We start from the raw sequence: 21409 nt of genomic DNA, 5'->3' as shown, positions 1-21409 counted from the left end.
AAAGTATTTTTAAAATATGATTTTAATCACATCATCAGCTTTGACATAAGTAAGGAATTTAAAAAGCCCCCAAAGAAGATAAAGTCAGTATAAAATAGACCAATGATAATAAGTGCTATGGAGAGATATAAAGCAGGGGAAGGGAGATGCAAAGTGCCAGGAGAGATTGTGGCTTATAATCTTCAATAGTGTAAAAGATTTATAACAAAGAAAACTGTGCAGTTAAAGTAAGAAATCAGTTACAAAATGATAACTGAAATAACTCTACATATCTGGAAAATTTTAAACACATTTTTAAACATATCACGGGTGGCAGGCAAAAATCATAATAGAAATTAGAAAACGTGATAACTGGAAGATGACAAAAATACTACCTATAAAAATGTGTAGAATGCAGATGTGCAGTGTTTAGAGGAAATTTTATTAGCTTACATATTTACATTAGAAAAGAAGAAAAATAAGAACTTGGAAAATAAGTAAGAAAGAACTTTTAAAAATTGGCAAAACAATGCTCACCAAAAAAAAAAAAAAAGGAAGAGAATAATAGGAAGAATAAACCAGTGAAACAGAAAATATATAATAAATCAAGAAAGCAAAAATATTGCTCTTTTAAAAAACTAATAACTCTGGTGAAGTCAATCAAGGAAAAAAGGGGAAAAGGCACACAGACAATTGTTGTTCATAGAAAAGAGGCATCACTGCAGATGCTGTGGGATTAAGAAGATATGAGAATATTATAGCCAATGTTATGCCAGTCAATCAAAAAATATGTAAATGTGCAAGCAATGACAGATACTTTTTCTTGATGAAAGCACTACATCTAGATAACTGTAGTGATGAGTTCTACTAAACATTTAAGAGTCAGGTAATTCCAATCTTACATGAAATCCTCCAGAGAATAGTAAAACAGGAAACAATCCTCACCTAATTTCAAACGCTATTACTTTCAGATCACAATGTAATTGTATTTTTTAAAAAAAAGAGAAATTAAGTATTCCCATTTTTGTTTTAATTTGAAAGTGTATTCCTATATGCCTCATGGGTCAAAGAAGAAACCAATTTGATACAAATCAAAACCACAATGAGATACCACCTTACACCTGTCAGAATGGCTAACATTAACAACTCAGGCCAACAGATGTTGGAGAGGATGGGGAGAGAGAGGATCTCTTTTACATTGTTGGTGGCAATGCAAGCTGAAGCAGCCACTCTGGAAAACAGTATGGAGGTTCCTCAAAAAACTAAAAATAGAACTACCCTCCAACCCAGCAATTGCACTACTAGGCATTTATCCATGGGGAAGAGGTGTGCTGATTGGAAGGGACACATGCACCCCCATGTTTATAGCAGCACTATCAACAATAGCCAAAGTATGGAAAGAGCCCAAACGTCCACCGATGGATGAATGGATAAAGAAAATGTGGTATATATATACAATGGAGTATTACTCGTCAATCAAAAAGAATGAAATCTTGCCATTTGCAAGATTGGATGGAAATGGAGGGTATTAAGCTAAGTGAAATTAGCGAGACAAAAATCATATGACTTCACTCATCTGAGGACTTTAAGAGACAAAACAGATGAACATAAGGAAAGGGAAGCAAAAATAATATAAAAACAGGGAGGGGGACAAAACAGAAGAGACTCCTAAATATGGAGAACAAACAGAGGGTTGCTGGAGGGGTTGTGGGAGGGGGGATGGGCTAAATGGGTAAGAGGCATTAAAGAATCTACTCCTGAAATCATTGTTGCACTATATGCTAACTAATTTGGATGTAAATTTTAAAAAAATAAAAATAAAAAAATTTTAAAAAGAAACCAATTTGAGAAACTGAAAATACTTAGAACTTAATTCTAATGAACTTTACATATAAAATCTTGTGAGATGCAGCACAGGTGATACTTCAAGGGGAATTATCATAAATAATTATTAGAATGAAGAACAGACACCTTTGTTAGGAGTAACACACTTGTTAGAAATAACATTTATATTAGAAAAGAAATTTATTGTCTTAAATGCTTACAGTAGCAGAAAAGGATAAAAATGAATAAGCATCCAACTTAAGACAATAAAGAACAGAATAAACCCAAATAAAATCACAAAGGTCATAGTAAAGATAAGAGCAATGATCAATAAAATAAAAAAGAAAAACCAGCAAAAATAGACAAGCCCCCTTTAACATTCGGCAAGAAACAGAGAAGAGAAAAAAATTTTTTTAAGTTTATTTATTTTGAGAGAGAGAGAGCGTGCACACAAGCAGGGGAGGAACAGAGAGAGAGAGAGGGAGTGAGAGAGAATCCCAAGTGGGCTGATAGTGCACTGATAGTGCAGAGCCCAATGCGGGGCTTGAACTCAAGAACCATGAGATCATGACCTGAGCTGAAATCAAGAGCTGGACGCTCAACTGACTGAGCCACCCAGACACCCCAATGATATTTTATATTCAATACAGATCAGCCACTTTTTAAAAAAATAACAAAATACTATCAGTAACATACCAACATATTTGAAAACATAAAATAGACAAATTTCTGGAAAAATATAACTTATCAGAACTGATGCCAGAAGAAATAGAGATAATAAATAATCCTATAACTAATAAAGGAAATGACTAACTACCAATGAGCGGTTAAAAAGTTCTTCACATGGGGTTCCTGGGTGGCTCAGTCAGTTGGGCAACCAACTCTTGATTTCCATTTGGGCCATGATTCCCAAGGTCGTGGAACCCAGCCCTGCATCAGGCTCCATGCTGACATGGAACCTGCTTTGGGATTATCTCTCTCCTCTCACTCTGCTGCTCTCCCCTGCTCATGCTCTCTCTCTCTCTCTCTCAAAATTAAATACATAAATAAACTTAAAAAAAGTTCTTCAAAGTAAATAACTAGACTCAGATAATAGTTCTTCCAAACTTTCAAGGAAAGGAATATTCCAAAATGTCAAACTCCTCCACAAAATACAAAGAGAAGTAATACTCTCCAACACATTATGTGAGGCTAGTATAACTTAGATATCAACCCAAGGATATCAATATCAATATCAATCAAGGATATTATCATAAAGGAAAACCACGGGCTGGTTTCATTCAGGCATTGAGAGGCAAAAAACCCTTAATACTGGCCAACTGAATCCAATTGTTTTTGTTTTCAAAGTTTATTTATTTATTTGTTTTGAGAGAGAGAGCGCAGGGGGAGGGGCAGAGAGAAAGAAGAGATAGACTTTCAAACAGGCTCTGAGCTGTCAGCACGGAGCAAGACATGGCTTGATCTCATGAACCACAAGATAATGACATGAGCTGAAATCAAGAGCCTGATGCTTAACCAACTGAGCCACCCAGGTGCCCCTCCAACTGTTTTTATATACATAAAATACAACAGTGAAGACAGTTTAATTCTAGAATGCAAAGATGGTTTAATATTAGGCAACCTATAAACATTACTCAACACATTAACAGATTAAAGCAAAAGTATTAATAGACACAAAAAGAAAAAAAGATAACATTCAACCACCTATTAATGATTAAAATCTCAAGTAAACAAGAAATATAAGAGATTATACTTAACCTGATGAAAAATGCCTATAATAAACCGAAAACAATCATCATCCTTTAAGGGAGGACAAGCTTAAAACCAATCCCTTTAAATCGAGAACAAGAAAAGAATGCCAAAGTCACCACTTTTATTAACTTTGTATTCCAAATTCTGTCTAGGGCAAAAATACAAGAAAAATAAATTAAAGCCATAAAGTTTGGAAAGTGGGAAATAAAACTGTCTTGCTTTGCAAATAATTTTTTTACAAAAAAGAAAAAAAAAGAATTAGACATAGTAATAGACCAGCAAAGTGGTGTGATATGAGACCAATATGCAAAAATAAACTGCATTTCTGTATAACAGAAAACAATTTTAGAAGAGATCTCATGAACATTAATAATAAAAATATCATGAAATAAATCTAATAAAAACGTAGAAAATATACAACTTTATAGTAAGACATTTTAACAAGAACTAAGTAAATGGAGAAATACTCACATTAATGCATAGGAAGAACTAATATTATATAGATGCTAACTCCCTTCTAGTTGACTTACAATGTCACACAATTTCAATCAAAATGCCTGTAGGTTTCCCAGGGAAGGAAAAGCTGATGCTAAAATGTATATGGAAGAGAAAAGACCAAGATCCCCAAGGTAGTTCTGAAAAAATAAGTAAGGAGGATTTGGTCTATCAGATATAAATAAAGAGTTATTATAAAGCTACTGTAATTAAAAGAATGTAATACTGGTGCAGTAACCTATAACTAACCGATGAAACAAAACAGTACCCAGAGATAAATTCATGCACATATGAAACTGTAATCAGGACAGAAGGAACTGGGGGGCACCTGGGTGGTTCAGTCAGTAGAGCATGCAACTCTTGATCTCAGGGTCCTGAGTTCAAGTCCCACAATAGGCACAGAGCTTACTTGAAAAATTACACAGGGGCACCTGGGTGGCTTGGTCGGCTAAGCATCCGACTTCGGCTCAGGTCATGATCTCACGGTCCGTGAGTTCAAGCCCCGCGTGGGGCTCTCTGCTGACAGCTGGGAGCCTAGAGCCTGTTTCAGATTCTGTGTCTCCCTCTCTCTCTGCCCCTCCCCTGTTCATGCTCTGTCTCTCTCTGTTTCAAAAATAAATAAACGTTAAAAAAATTTTTTTAAAAATTACACAAAATAAGACAAAACAAAATCAAAGAAAGTAAAATAAAATAAGAAACTATTTAGCAAATAAAACTAAAAAAATAAATTTGGCCATTCATATGAAAAGAACTGAAAATATATCCCTAGCTCACAGTATGAAAAATAAACTTCAGATGAATTAAAACCCCATTAATTTGTCAAAAACAAAATTTTAAAACATTTAGAAGAGGATGTAGACAGATAACTTTCTGACTTCAAAGTAGGAAAAGAATTGCTTAAACACCAAACATAGGTTAATAATTGATACATCTAATAAATTTAAACAACCTGTTTATCAAAAGATATCTTTTCTAATTGTGAAAGTATAAGCTACAACCATGATGAAGATATTTGCAATAGTTATAATTGATAAGAAATTAATATTGAGAACATACTAAAAAGAAAAACTAAAAAATCAACAAGAAGACAAACTAACAGATAAATGGGCAAAGATATGAATAAGTATTTTAGTGACAAAAACACATAGCCAGCCAAAATGTGAAAAGATGCTCTTTTTTTTTTTTTAATTTACATCTAAGTTAATTAGCATATAGCACAATAATGATTTCAGGAGTGGCATTCAGTGATTCATCCCCTATGTATAACACCCAGTGCTCATCCCTACAAGTGTCTTCCTTAATGCCCCTTACCCACTTAGTCCATCCCCCCTCCCACAACCCCTCCAGCAACCCTCAGTTTGTTCTCTGTATTTAAGAGTCTCTTCTGTCTTGTCCCCCTCCCTGTTTTTATATTAGTTTTGCTTCCCTTCCCTTATGTTAATCTGTTTTATATCTTAAATTCCACATATAAGTGAAGTCATATGATATTTGTCTTTCTCTAATTTCACTTAGCATAATACTCTCTGGTTCCATCCATGTTATTGCAAACGGCAAGATTTCATTCTTTTTGATTACCCAGTAATACTCCATTGTACATAGACACCACATCTTCTTTATCCATTCATCCATTGATGGACATTTTGGCTCTTTCCATACTTTGGCTACTGTTGATAGCACAGCTATAAACACTGGGGTGCACATGCCCTTTCAAAACAGCACACTTGTATCCTTTAGATAAGCACCTAGCAGTGCAACTGCTGGGTCATAGAGTAATTCTATTTCTAATTTTTTGAGGAACCTCCATACTGTTTTCCAGAGTGGCTGCACCAGTTTGCATTCCCACCAGCAGGGCAAAAGGGTTCCTCTTTTCCCACATCCTCACCAATATCTGTTACTGCCTGAGTTGTTAATGTTAGCCATTCTGACAAGTATGAGGTGGTATCTCATTGTGGTCTTGATTTGTATTTCCCTGATGATGAGTGATGTTGAGCATTTTTTTCATGTGTCGGTTGGCCATCTGGATGCCCTGTTTGGAAAAGTGTCGATTCATGTATTTTGCCCATTTCTTCACTGGATTATTTGTTTTTTTGGGTGTTGTGTTTGGTAAGTTCTTTACAGATTTTGAACACTAATCTTTATCTGAGATGTCATTTCCAAATATCTTCTCCCATTTCATTGGCTGCATTTTAGTTTTGCTGATTGTTTCCTTTGCTGTGCAGAAGCTTTTTATATTGATGAGGTCCCAATAGTTCATTTTTGGTTTTGTTTTCCTTGCCTCCAGAGACATGCTGAGTAAGAAGTTGCTGTGGCCGAGGTCAAAGAGGTTTCTCCTCCACGATTTTGATGGCTTCCTAACTTATGTTTAGATCTTTCATCCATTTTGAGTTCATTTTTGTGTATGGTGTAAGAAAGTGGTCCAGGCTCATTTTTCTGCATGTTGCTGTCCAGTTTTCCCAACACCATTTGCTGAAGAGACTTTCTTTATTCCGTTGGATATTTTTAACTGCTTTGTCAAAGCTTAGTTGGGCATATATTTGTGAGTCCATTTCTGGGTTCTCTATTCTGTTCCATTGATCTAAGGGTCTGTTTTGTGCCAGTACCATACTATCTTGATTACTACAGCTTTGTAACATATCTTGAAGTCCAGGACTGTGATGCCTCCAGCTTTGGTTTTTTCAGGAGTGCCTTAGCTATTCAGGGAAGATGTTCTACCTTATTAGCAATGAAACACATACAAATTAAAACAAAATACCATTTCGCCCCCAAATAGATTGCCTCTCCAAAAAACCTATCTTTATTGCTAACTGCTTATTGTCCACTAAAATCTTCCTCTCCTTGGAGCACCTGGGTAACTCATTTGGTTAAACTTCAGACTTTGGCTCGGATCATGATCTCATGGTTTGTGAATTCAAGCCCTGTGTCGTGCTCTGCACTGATGACGCAGTCCCTGCTTGGGATTCTCACTCTCTCCCTCTCTCTGCCCCTCCTCCACTGACACTCTCTTTTTCAAAATAAATTTTTTAAAAATCTTTTTTTTTCTTCCAAATTTGTATTTAAATTCAAGCTAGTTAACATATGGTATTGGTTTCAGGAGATTTAGTGATTTGTCACTTGTATATAATACCCAGTGCTCATCACGAGTGCCCTCCCTAATGCCCATCACCCATCTGGCCCATCCCCACCCACCTCCCCTCCAGCAACTCTCAGTTTGTTCTCTATAATTAAGAGTCTCTTGGGTACCTGGCTGGCTCGGTTGGTTGACAGTCCAACTCTTGGTTTCAGCTCAGGTCATGAGCTTATGGTTCATGGGTTTGAGCCCTATGTTGCACTCTGTGCTGACAGCTCAGAACCTACTTGGCATACTCTCTCTTCCTCTATCTGCCCCTTTCCCACTTGCAGGCACACACTCTCTTGCTCTCTCAAAATAAATAAATAAACTTCTTTTTAAAAATGTGTTATGATATGCTTCCCTCTCTGTTTTTATCTTTTTTGAATGTTTATTTATTTACTTACTTATTTACTTATTTTTTGAGAGACAGAGAGAGAGAGCATGCACACAAGTGGGGAAGGGGCAGAGAGAGAGGAAGACACAAAATCTGAAGCAGGCTCCAGGCTCTGAGCTATCAGCACAGAGCCTGATGTGGGGCTCAAACTCACAAACTGTGAGAACATGACCTGAGCTGAAGTCAGCCACTTAACCAACTGAGCCACCAAGGTGCCCCTTATTTTATTTCTCCTTCCCTTCATCTCTTTTGTTTCTAAAATTCCACGAGTGAAATAATATGGTATTTGTCTTTCACTGACTGATTTATTATGCTTAGATTAATATACTCTAGTTGTATCTATGTTGTCGCAAATGGCAAGACTTCATTCTTTTTGATGACTGAGTAATATTCCATTATGTATGTATAACATCGTCTTTCTTCATCAGCTGACGGACATTTGGGATCTCTTCATAGTCTGGCTATTATTGATAATGCTGCCATACACACTGGAGCGTAGGGGTGCCTGGGTGGCTCAGCTGGTTGCATGTCCAACTCTTGATCTCAGCTCAGGTCATGATCTCATAGTTGACTTCAAGCCCTGCTTCAGGCTCTGTGCTGACAGTGTGGAGCCTACTTGGGATTCTCTCTCTCCTCTCTCTCCGCCCCTACCCCACTTGAGCTCTCTCTTTCTCTCTCTCTCAACATAAACAAACTTAAAAGAAATTGTTTTTAAAAGATTTACTAAAAAAATGTTGGGGTGCATGTGTCCCTTTGAATCAGTATTTTTGTATCCTTTGGATAAATACCTAGTAGTGCAATTGCTGGGGTCATAGTGTAGTTCTATTTAAAATCTTCCTCTCCTTCTGCCATGGTCACAGAGTCATAGCAGGAAACCAGGCTGTCCAGACAGACTATGTTTGCCAATCTCCCCTACAGCAGATGTGGCCATGTGACTAAATTCTCACTCGTTCAATGAATGAAAATTGTGTGTGCTACTTGTGGCCTGGGTTTTAAAACACTGGGGCACGTGCTCCTCAAGACTCCTTTTCCTTCCCATGAGCTAGAACACGGATATACTTAAGACCCAGTTTCAACCAGGGAGACAAGTTCAGTTCCCTAGGTGACAGCAGAGCAACAAGGTGGAGAAAATTCCAATAATTTAATGAAGCAAAGCAATTCTGATGGCCTGGATCACACACCTTCAGAACGTGGTACAAGAGACAAAGGAAAGAAAGGAAATAAGGGAAATAGGGAACAAAGGAAAGGAAGGAAAAAAGAAAAATCTCTATGTTTTTACATTATTGTCTTCTAGGGTTCTCTTTAGTATAACAGTTTAGCATTTACCTTAAATAATCCGTTGCTCCACAGTGTTTCAGGATGCAGAGTTCTGATCCATTCCTGGGAAGAGTGTAAATACCCAGGATTTTGAGAAAAGTCTCACATTACCTAGTAAAGTTGAACATGCTCATTCCTTGTGACTCAGTAAGTATACCTAGAGAAACGTACACCAGGAGACACCTATAGGATATTATTATTCATAATAGCAAAAAACTACAAATAACCCAAAGGTCATACCGAGTGAATAGACTACTATTTTTACACACTGGAATAAATACACCAATGAAAATAAATTAAATACAGCTGCACACATTCATGTGGATTAATCTTAATATCATAATATTGAGTGAAAAATGGAAGTCATAAGAACACTTAAAATTTTTTATTAGGAGAAGTTGTAAACACTCTCAAAAATAAGAGAATAATATAGTGAACCCCACATACTCAATGATTATTAATTCATGGACAATCTTATTTTATCTGTATTCCTACCTATTTCACCTTCCCCCAGATTATTCTGTAGCATATCCTAGACACCATAATTTCACCCATAAATATATCAGCATGTATACTCAAAAGATAAAGATTTTTTATACATGCCAAAATACTATTATTTTAATTTTTTCAGTAATATCAATTTCTCAATACCATGAAAACATCCGGTACATGTTCAAACTGCTCTGTATTTTTTTTTTTTACATAATCTCTATGCCCGTTATGGGGCTCAAACTCACAACCCCAAGATCAAGAATCGTATGCTCTACTGACTAAACTAAGACTGGTGCCGCTAAACAGCTCTGTATTCTTAATGTACAAACACAACATACAACAAAACCATAAAGGAGGGGCGCCTGGGTGGCTCATTTGGTTAAGTATTGGACTCTTGATTTCCGCTCAGGTCATGATCTTGAGGTTCATGGGTTTGTTGGGTTTTTTTAATGTTTATTTATTTTATTTTTATTTTTATTTTGTTTTTTATTTTTTAAAATTTACATCCAAATTAGTTAGCATAGAGTGAAACAATGATTTCAGGAGTAGATTCCTTAGTGCCCCTTACCCATTTAGCCCATCCCCCCTCCCACAACCCCTCCAGCAACCCTCTGTTTGTTCTCCATATTTAGGAGTCTCTTCTGTTTTATCCCCCTCCCTGATTTTATATTATTTTTGCTTCCCTTCCCTTATGTTCATCTGTTTTGTCTCTTAAAGTCCTCATATGAGTGAAGTCATATGATTTTTGTCTTTCTCTGACTAATTTCACTTAGCATAATACCCTCCATTTCCATCCATGTAGTTGCAAATGGCAAGATTTCAATCTTTTTGATTGCTGAGTAATACTCCATTGTGTGTGTGTGTGTGTGTGTGTGTGTGTGTGTGTGTGTATACACACCACATTTTCTTTATCCATTCATCCATCTGTGGACATTTGGGCTCTTTGCATACTTTGGCTATTGTTGATAGTGCTGCTATAAACATGGGGGTGCATGTGTCCCTTCGAATCAGCACACCTGTATCCTGTGGATAAATGCCTAGTAGTGCAATTGCTGGGTCCTAGGGTAGTTCTATTTTTAGTTTTTTGAGGAACCTCCATACTGTTTTCCAGAGTGGCTGTACCAGCTTGCATTCCCACCAACAATGCAAAAGAGATCTTCTTTCTCCACATCCTCTCCAACATCTGTTGTTGCCTGAGTTGTCATTGTGACAGGTATAAGGTGGTATCTCAATGTGGTTTTGATTTGTATTTCCCTGATGATGAGTGATGTGGAGCATTTTTTCATGTGTTGGTTGGCCATCTGGATGTCTTCTTTGGAGAAGTGTCTATTCATGTCTTTTGCCCATTTCATCACTGGATTATTTGTTTTTTGGGTGTTGTGTTTGGTAAGTTCTTTATAGATTTTGGATACTAACCCTTTATCTGATATGTCGTTTGCAAATATCTTCTCCCATTCTGTCAGTTGCCTTTTACTTTTGTGTATTGTTTCCCTCGCTGTGCAGAAGCTTTTTATTTTGATAAGGTCCCAGTAGTTCATTTTTGCTTTTGTTTCCCTTGCCTCCAGAGACATGTTGAGTAAGAAGTTGCTGTGGCCAAGATCAAAGAGGTTTTTGCCTGCTTTCTCCTCGAGGATTTTGATGGCTTTCTGTCTTACATTGAGGTCTTTTATCCATTTTGAGTTTATTTTTGTGTATGGTGTAAGAAAGTGGTCCAGGTTCATTCTTCTGCATGTTGCTTTCCAGTTTTCCCAGCACCACTTGCTGAAGAGACTGTCTTTACTCCAATGGATATTCTTTCCTGCTTTGTCAAAGGTTAGTTGGCCATATGTTTGTGAGTCCATTTCTGGGTTCTCTACTCTGTTCCATTGATCGGAGTGTCTGTTCTTGTGCCAGTACCATACTGTCTTGATGATTATAGTTTTGTAGTATAGCTTGAAGTCTGGGATTGTGATGCCTCCTGCTTTGGTTTTCTTTTTCAAGATCGCTTTGGCTATTCAGGGTCTTTTCTGGTTCCATACAAATTTTAGGATTATTTGTTCTAGCTCTGTGAAGAATGCTGGTGTTACTTTGATAGGGATTGCATTGAATATGTAGATTGCTTTAGGTAGTATCGACATTTTCACAATATTTGTACTTCCTATCCAGGAGCATGGAATCTTTTTCCATTTTTTTGTGTTTTCTTCAATTTCTTTCATAAGGTTTCTATAGTTTTCAGTGTATAGATTTTTCACGTCTTTGGTTAGATTTATTCCTAGGTATTTTATGGTTTTTCGAGGTTCATGGGTTTGAGCCCTACATCAGGCTCTGAGCTGAAAGTGCAGAGCCTGCTTGGTATTCTCTCTCTCCTCTCCCTGCCCCTCCCCCCCTTTCTGACACACACACACACACACACACACACACACACACACAAACTATAAAGGAAACTATAAAGTGGTCATAAATTGTAAAGAAAATAAGGGAATGACTTTAACACTAAATTCATCAGAATTGTTGGGGGGCGGCAGTCCATGGGATGAAGGAAGATTTGTCAGGAAAAGGGCAACATGGGATTTCTAAGACACTGAAAATGTTATAATTCTTATCCCCCATGGGTAACAGCTCAGGTATTCATTTTATTTTTTTAGTTGTGAATAATCATTGTCTATACCTATTTGTATATACATTTCACCAAAAAAAGAAAAGTTGCTATTCCTAACAGACACACACACACACACACACACACACACACACACACACACACTAGCTGAACTCAAAGCAAAGCAAAACCAAAATATATCACTAAGTTGTAAGCAAACCAGAAGTTTGAAACTGTGCTGTGGACAAATGTGATCAGCAGAGGTTCAAGCCAAAGATCAAGTTTTGCTCGGATTTACTTTGTCCCATCCCCATCCTGAAAGAGGGTGGAGCTCAAGGTGAGATTCTGGCATTAAACCAGTTGACGTACCAAGGTATACTGCCAAAAACACAGGAAGTACAACATATACCGAGAAGGAAGAGAACCAGAAATTCCTTCCACCATGCATTACAGCCGACTATGTGCATGTGAAGCTCAGCCCCACTCATGCAAAGCAGCCACAACAGTGACCTGCACACCACGAGCACTCTAACTGGTAGCTGCTGGTGTGATTATTTTTCATTCTTATTATTTCACCATCCTTTTATAGTCTTTTTTTTCAACTATTATGTTTCTCCAGGTGCACCTGGGTGGCTCAGTCAGTTGAGTGTCTGACTTCAATTCAGGTCATGATCTCCCAGTTCGTGAGTTTGAGCCCCATATCGGGTTCACTGCTGTCAATGCAGAGCCTGCTTTGGATCCTCTGTCCCCCTCTCGCTGCCCGTCCGCCACTTGCACTCTCTGTCTCTCAAAAATAAATATTTAACAAAAACTAAAAAATAAAAAAAAATAATAAAATATTTCTCCATACCAAAATGTTCTTCCAAAACTACTGTTGGGGCACCTGGGTGGCTCGGTCGGTTAAGTATCTGACTCTTGATTTTGGCTCAGGGCATGATCTTACAGCCTGTGGGATTGAGCCCCTCACTTGGTATTCTCTCTCTCCCTCTCTCTCTCTCTGCCCCCCCCCAAAATAAATAAACTGAAAAAAAAAAAAAAACTACTGTTAATGACTGCATAACATTCCGTGTGTATAAGTTAGTTAACCATCCCCAGTGGAATTTAGTTAACCATTCCCCACTGTTGGACATTTAGTTTGGTTTTAACTTTATGACTTTCTAAAGAAGTTACACACTACTTGAATTCAGTTTAGTTCTGTGGTAATACTTTATTGGACACCCTCCATAATTTTCAATGATCACCATGTTAACTTATACTGTAAAGGAATGATAATCCAAATATCACTCTACCCACTCAATAAATATTTAATAAAGCCCTGTACTAAAAGGTATGAAAAATACATAAATAATAAATTCTATTGTCATAGTACTTTCTGTTATATGTCAATTATACTTCAATAAAACTGGAAAAGAACAAAGTACTGTATCATGAAGAATCAAATTCACACTTATAAATTAATTCTTCATTTCCATATTGATTTAAAAAATATATTTTTCTCAAGACCATGAAATTAAACCAGTGACTTGATCCGATGTCATAAGAATCCTTTTTACCACCAGTAAATAAAATCTGCTGACTGGACCACAGTTTTCACTTCCCATAAAATGTCACTGAACAAAGGTAAAGAAAATTTAAAACAAAAGTTGCAAGCCAACACACGGCAGCTCAGGAAGTAGGCTTTTAGGCTCTGTTACTTGGATGAAAAATGACAACAAAAAATCCACTTATAAGTTGCTGGGGATCTCTCTGGTTTGCCTACCACATTTCCCTTTTTATATACGCCATTCCAAAAGTACATGGGACTTTATCAGAATGATTAAAGATTCGCCCACTTTGGGATTTATTCCGGTAGCAGGCTGGTGATTACTTATTTGAATTTCAAAAAGCTCATTTAAGTCACAATGTAACAAAGAAGCAGTTGAAATATAAAGAAAACTAAAATTAAACAGACAAGGACTAATTTTTCCTATTTATTATGTGCAAGCCTGTGACAAAGCTTTCCACAAATCACCTCATTGAAACCTTAGAAAAACAAGAAGGTAAGTACTATTATCAGCCCCATTTTACAGATGAAGAAATGGACTCTCAGAGACCACGCGTGTGATCAGTGGCAGGGCTGGATGACTAACACCAAAATCTGTGCTCTTAAACATGATGTTCTCTTTCCTCCCATCGTGAAATATCAACAGGAGTGCATTTATATGTTGTCAACAAAGTAGAAAGTAACTCCAGACCAACAAACAAATACTTTCAAATGATTAAAAGTGTTCTCAAATAACGATCCCTGATCCCACCTTTTACCTCAAAAAATGAAAACAAAAATAGAGCAAGGAGATATACAGTTTACTCTCTTTACCTTAATTTTTAATTGTCTGAACCGAAGTGAAACGGGTAGCATGAATGAAATCAGAAAAGGGTCTGGTGAAGCTACAAAGCAGACTCGCAAACCAGAACCAGAGTTGAAAATGTGTGCCCCCTATATTGGTCAACACTTCACAAGAGTAAGCAAACCAATCTCGATTGCTAGAACTGAGATTTATCATGCTGTAGCACATGCCAACTTGCATCTGTATTTCAGAAGGACGTGTTTTGCTCAAAAATATCTCCCAAACTATTCCTTAATAGATTTTGAAGTTCATGAAACTAATCAGGGTTTCCGGGCAATGTAACAGGGCTTACTACACTAGCTGGCATTAGTTTGACCAAAATTTCAAGCAAGTTACAATTGTACATATTCACCATATTTTTTCCCCTGATCTTAAGGCAAGCATGTGAAGCCGCTGCCCGCACATTGTGGTTTCTTGAAATGATCTTGGTGAAAGAAACAACTTAGTTATGGCTAATCAATTTAATTAACTCCTCCTGTTAACAGACCAGAGGCGTTGCTGTTCTCTTCTAGGTCCAACTAGGATTCCTTCAATGAATGTAAAGTCTAAACAGTGAAGTGTTCTATCTCCTGCTATACTTTGTGAGGAATCTAAAAGTAAATCATTGTTCCTGAAAACAAACGACCTGGGTTTTTAGCCCCAGGTATGTTAATTGTGTAACTCTATCATTATGCTTCCTTGCATCGTATAAATGAATGGGTTGGACAGGAAATGTTTCATGTCCCTCCCAGCTATAAAGTTTTAATTCATAATTTAAGTTGTTGCTGTTTTCTATTACAGGTTACGTGAAAGGACATCAGATGCAGACACAGGTTCCATATTAGTGACAGCAGCACTTTTTCCTGTTGAAACCCACTGCATGACATGGGGTCATATCAAATTGAATTGGCATTTCCTCGTGTTCCATCTGCTACCAAAATGCACTATTTGTAGTTCAGGCAGCAGAGTGGTCGAAGAACAGATTTTCTTGGCACTTCCTGCACATATGGCATGTAGATGAGTAGGAGATTATCCCTGAGAAAATACTGCAAATAATAGCTGTCAATTCTTAGCAACTAACAACATGCATTATTAAAAACAAACACAACCTCTTGTTCATGAGTTCCACCTCACAAAATGTGTCTTTTGATTCTTTTGGCTCCCATATGGGAGCTAGTAGTTTTTTTATGTGAGCCACAATACTTTTGCTGCAGAATTCAAAAATTGCATAGAATACTAAAATCCAGATAATCTCCAAACCTTCTGTTAGCCAGTTGTCATGATGTTTTCTACTGCTAAGCTTTTTGCCAGAGATGCTAACAAGTAACGGTCAACTGATAGGAGTTTCATACACTTCTCCAGACAAGTAGCTTTTTAAGAGCCCCCACAAACAAGAGATTAACTTCTCTGGATTCTAAATCTTTGAGAAGTTGGGGCGCCTGGGTGGCTCAGTCGGTTGAGCGTCCGACTTCAGCTCAGGTCACGATCTTGCGGTCTGTGAGTTCGAGCCCTGCGTCAGGCTCTGGGCTGATGGCCCAGAGCCTGGAGCCTACTTCCGATTCTGTGTCTCCCTCTCTCTCTGCCCCTCCCCCGTTCATGCTGTCTCAAAAATAAATAAATGTTAAATCTTTGAGAAGTTGACTAACATGCATGAAATAGTCTTTCTTCTCCTAGCTAACACACTCCTTTTAAATTGGGGGGGGGGGGGGGGCGGCGCCTTTTGTCCCTGATTTAAACCAATCTATTCTTTGATAATGTGCATAATTCACAATTCTACCCCCTCTTACAAGTGTGTGCTATGCTTTTCTGAACACGGTTTTATTATTTTTCTGTATTCCCTATTGCATTACATTTTAATTTTCTGAGAACTCAAATAATGTACAGTGTTTGCAAACTGATTATTTTTCTTAAAAAGTGAAAGCAAAGGTGATGCCCACCCCCGCCCCGCCAAACCAGGTAGTAAATGAAACACAAAAGGCTTGAAAATTTTTCTAAGTTATTAATATGAATTGACATGACATCTTAGAAATGAGGGAATCCAAACTCCTTATCTTATAGGTAAGACAACCAAAAGTCAGAAACTAAGTGACTTACCATGACATATCTAACTAGATGTATTTATGGTTTTATACGTAAAATTACACACTGTCACCTATGATGGTTCTTTCCACAGTTGAGAACAGCTCCGGGAAGTCTGTTCCTAAAACATGTGCAGGCAGCCACACTGGCAAAATCCCACATCTGGAGTCACTCCTTGAGATCAAATCATTATCTCAGAAATTCTGAGATACGTGCAACTGGCATCAGGGAAACGGGAGAGAGAAAGAAAGAACAATACTCCAGAGTATTAAGTTTTAAGTCAGAAGGTTAAAAAAAAAATCACACATAATAAAAAATGACTCTTGAAATCACCCTTACCCAGAGAGTCACCCAGAGAGTCCAATATATATGACTTTATTCACAGGGAACAGACCTATGTCTTCTGGGTCCAGCACAGCTGGTTTTCTGTTAGCAATCAAACAGGCCACATTTCTTTTGTTTGTCATCAGATGAAATAGTTGGCTGGAATTAAAAGAGGTAGTTGTTCCAAAACCACGTATCTTTAAACAGCACACTAGCACTCTGCCAGGGTAAGATGTTCACCCTTAAAGAGGGACTCAGGAAATACAACAGAAAATCAGAGTCCTGCATTTCACATCCCTAGTAAGGAACCTACTGTCACTGCATGGGACAGCTTGGCCTCATGCACTATTTCACGGTCATTTTTGTCCCACTTGATCTTGATTTTGCCTAGAAGTGCAGGTGTACTGGTGCCCTTAAATGTGTACGTGATCCAACTCCACTGTATTACCCCATTCCCATAACTGCATACGGGTAGGATGATGTGGGTTAGACATAGGATGTGTGAAAGCAGATAGTCTGGACGCAGGTCCTGATGAGAAGGGCAGGTCAGGTGTCAGAAAGAGTCATACAGCAGCCTCTTTCAGGCTGTAGGTCTGTGTAAATGAGGAAGGTTGAAAGGACTAGGGATCACTTTCTATGGGGCTGAATTTGTTCCAAAAATAATCTTCACCGTGTTCATAATTTTTCCTTGCATTGGATTTGACAGACGCATTGTAAACATTGCAACACATCCCATTTTATTGATTTTTAATCAGTGTAGAGGGCCTGTATCTCAAGCACATTAGTAATCATGTAACAATAGAATTCACACTCTGAAAGAAATTAACCATGAAACTATTTTTCATATAAGGACTTGATCATGGACAAATGAGCTTAGAACAGAAATAACTAAGCCAATACTTGAAAGTGCATTCTGCCAGCCGGTGCTCCAGGCAGCAAGAAAGCCAGACTACCATCCCTCCATGATCTACCACAAAGAGCCATGTGCAAAACCTTGCACAAGGAATGGTGATGAGGAACAAGAGTTCCACCTTAAAATGAAAGGTTGTTCAGGCCGTGCTGGAGTAACATTAAGAGAGGTTCTGCTTATGAAAAAGTTTACCTGTCACTAAGGAAATAATTACTCCTCTGCTATCCTAACTTCCATGTCAATGTAACCAGTTGCTGTAAGTAGAAATTATCTTAATTACAAGCAGTTAAAAATCGGTTCCCTGAACAGTGTTTAGCTTACATCCTTTATAGGGGTTAGCCTAAAGGAAAGCAGGAGTCCCTGGGCTTCCACATGGCCTTTGTTGGTGGCCTAGATGAGTGGGTCCAAATCCGTCCTCAGGGCATGGAGGGTCCACCAGGTCCTCGCATAGGACTCTGGGCATTTCCACAACTGGACCACACAAAAGAACACCCAGGCTGCTCCTGCCTTTCCCAAGGCAAGTAAGGAGTGCCTCTCTCAGCAGCCCTTTTAGAAGACTGTATCAGAAAAAACACAGGTGTCTGCATAGCAATTGTTATGAACTTTGCAGTGAATATTCCAAAGCACAGCATCAACCTCAACACTCCATCCATTGTCTCAATAGGGAAAATCCACCCAGGAGAGACCACAGAAGATGAAAAAAACAAAAAAAGACAAAAAAACAAACACAGCAGAGATACATGTTCATTAAACACTTCAACAGCAACACAAAATACTTGTACCAGAGAGAAAATCCATTTTTAAAAACCCAAGGCACATTAAGTAAAAATGCCTAATCAACCTTAATTAGGTTCCTTCATTAGTTGACAATGTAAATGGACTGAAACTATCACTTAAATATCCAAACCTTCATTTTACATGCAAGTAGCTTCCAGCAAATGATAAAGCAATACTCCCGGGTGAGTGTGGAAGATGGCACTGAATTCTGGCCCATTATAAAGGAGGAGTCAGATTCCACTAGTCCCCGCTTGGTTTAACAGCCAGGCTTTCAGGGAGCTGTTTTCTAAACGGCGGACTCGCCCTAATAAATTAATAGCGAACAGCGTAAAGGTCTAAAATCGTCTGCACTCAATGAAGCTCCGGACCACTTGGTGTCCAGACTTCGGGAAAATGATTCCTTAAAAATAACGTGACAAAGATTACCAGTTGAAAAGAGTAACGAGGAGGAAGAAGAGGGTAACTGGCCAGGAACCACGGCTGCCGCCTGCCTCCCGTGTTAAGTTGCCCGGCTGAAGGTGGTGGTTAAGTTACAGCCAGTTCTCTCTCTACTGGAGGTGCGCTCTAGGAGTCGGAGAAAGCCACCCGGTTTCCAGCTCCCCGTGGGCTTGACGGGACTGGGACGGGGATGGGCTTGCACGAAGCCCAGGGTGGCTCAACCAGAAGCTCTGGCTGTCCCTCACCGCCTTCCTCCAACGCAGACACCAAGTTAGAAATGCAACTCCTCGAGCACAATGACAAGACGGCACACAAAAGGAGCAAGGCAGCCGCTCCCATCCTTACCTTTGACTTGACTTTCATACTCGGCTATGATCTCTTTGTCCTTCTTGAATCTGCTCGGAGTGGACATTATCCAGCTGTTCTGGGTCCGCTTTCAATGGGCAAGTTCTGTTCGGTCGTCACAAACCAGTCTCCTTGGAGAGGCAGAGAGTTGTACTCCCACACACGGGGAACCCGGAGGCAGCACCCACAGGAGGTAAAGGAGGAGGAAGGCGAGGAGGCGGAAAAGAGGAGCGAGCCGAGGACTAGATTAACCCGGGCGCCGGCACCATACTCTCCGCTTCGAGCTGCCGTCGGTGATCCGGGAGGGGGGGAGGGGGGCCTCGGGGCCGGAGAGGCCCGGCGCGCAGGCAAACTCCCGCGAGCCAGCGGCGGGGGGCGTCTCCCTGCCCACCCCACCCGGAGCCGGCCACTTCCTCTACGGCCGCTGGGCGGACGCGGGGTTCGCGCCGGCGCTCCGCACCATTGTTACAAACCCGCACCGGGCGCTCGGGGGCAGGGCCGGCTCTGGAGGGCGGACGCCGCGACCCTCCCTTCCTGCTCCAGCCGCCGGCTCCGGCGCTCGAGGGTCCCGCCCGGGCCGGGATGCTGCCGCCACGGACGCCGTTCCCCCGTCGGCAAAGGCTGCCGCTAGCGCCCGGGCGGACGAGAGGAAACGTAATCCTAGAGCGAGTCCCTGCTGCCGGGCCGGAGGGCGGCCGCTGCGCGGTCTGAACGCGTCCTGGGCGCAGCACCGGCGGAGTTTAGATCTCGACAGCCGGCGCCGCGAGGGGCCTCTGCCTCCTTGGCCGCGGGGCGCCGACGCTACCTCTTTCTCCCCGTCCCGCTCTCCGCTGCTGCCCCCAGGAGGCCGCCGCTGCCTTGCACACTCGCACGCGCACCGGGAGGAGCCGCGCCCCCGGCGGCCGCAAAGTTGCCGGCGCGCACACGGCCCGCGGCTCCCCGCGCCCAGAGAGCAAGCTGCGGGCGGCGGCGGCGGCCGGACGGGTCCCGCGGGGCCTGGCGAAGAGGGGCAGGGCTCGCGGGAGGGGCGGCGCCGTGGCCTGTGCCCTTCGCCCTCGCCCCGCTCGGTAAGGAAGCGCAGGCTCGTCCGGGAAGATGGATGCCTCTCTCGGCCCCCCGCGGCCCCGCCCCGCGCGCCGAGCCCTGGCGGCCGTAGGCGACGCCCCCCGCGCCTCGCCGGGCTGGGGCTCGGCTCCTCTCGGCGCGCGGGGCAGACAGCAGCCTCAGCAGCTGGAAAGCCCCTTCCCCACCCGGGGCCGCCTGGGGTCGAGGCAGGGGGTTCTGGAGGGGCTTTTTCCAGAATCCATCGGAGAAATCCAGAGTTGGAGCTCTCCACGACGGGAGGGGATGTGACTCCAAGACGTTGCACCCCAGTAGGAAAACTGGAGGCTCACTGAATTGTGAATGACTTGGCTGCTGAAAATCAAAAGAGGGCGAAGCTTTTCAGTGGAGATGGAGAAAAATACTCATCTGGAACACAATATTCTCCCCATCCTGGGAGTAGCTCTAGGAGCTAGGGTGGTGGAAAAGGCGTGGTCCAGCTTTCTCACGGACACATTTACCACTTGGGACCTTCCCTTTCTCCTTTCCAATCACCTCGTACATAGTGAGGGTCTGGTTTATCAAAGCGATGTGTTCAGAGGCGTGTCCAGTATACAAATGTTTTCCCAGCAAGATCTAAACAGAGTAGGGATTTTTTAGACTTTGATCATTCATTCATGTATCCCGTGATAAACTTTCACGTTCTTACTGTGGGCCAAATATCAAGCTAAGAGCTAGGGACTCCGAGGTCAGGTCCCTGCTCTAAAGGATCTCAAAGTATATTGTATGTATGTATGTATGTATGTATGTATGTATGTATGCATAATAATACTGTAAGAGAAACACTCCTGGCTTTGGGAGTCCTGAAAAGGAAAAATGGGCTGCAAGAGGTTTGGCAAAAAGTGATATTTACACTGGATTTGAAGGATAAATAGTAAGCAGTTTGCCGCCTCAGAAAGGGAAGGGGTTGCGTTCCACGGGGAAAAAGGAACATCGTACTTTGGGGCAATTGGAAATACAGTTACAAGATATCTTCCACTAAAATACCAGATCTCTGATAGGTGAAAAACATTTTGAAAATTTTTATATATTCCAACTGATAGTCTGTGCACGTTGTTTTTAATTGTGCAACTTTTAAAATTTAATTTTTAAACATCTTTTTACACTATAACAACAGAATACAGGAATAAAT

General features: G+C 40.5%; 1 protein-coding gene across 3 annotated transcripts in view; it reads right to left on the bottom strand.

The window, feature by feature from the left end:
- The window catches only part of SRGAP1 (SLIT-ROBO Rho GTPase activating protein 1), a 279251-nt gene extending 259216 nt beyond the window's left edge, over positions 1-20035 (bottom strand). For 2 of the 3 annotated variants that reach the window (XR_008300303.1, XM_027071345.2), the window contains exon 1: positions 19177-20034. Coding sequence is in view for 2 of the 3 variants with exons in the window: in XM_027071345.2 (XP_026927146.1) it covers positions 19177-19243 (67 nt within the window). In the remaining variant the exon portion in view is untranslated. Of the gene's footprint in view, positions 1-19176 lie in introns of all 3 variants that reach the window. The other variant, XM_027071346.2, reaches the window with a different exon arrangement.
- Between the last annotated feature and the right edge of the window lie 1374 nt (positions 20036-21409).

The sequence above is a fragment of the Acinonyx jubatus genome, chromosome B4 (assembly GCF_027475565.1).
Source record: "Acinonyx jubatus isolate Ajub_Pintada_27869175 chromosome B4, VMU_Ajub_asm_v1.0, whole genome shotgun sequence".
Lineage (NCBI taxonomy): Eukaryota > Metazoa > Chordata > Mammalia > Carnivora > Felidae > Acinonyx > Acinonyx jubatus.
This window is presented reverse-complemented; position numbering and strand designations above follow the sequence as displayed.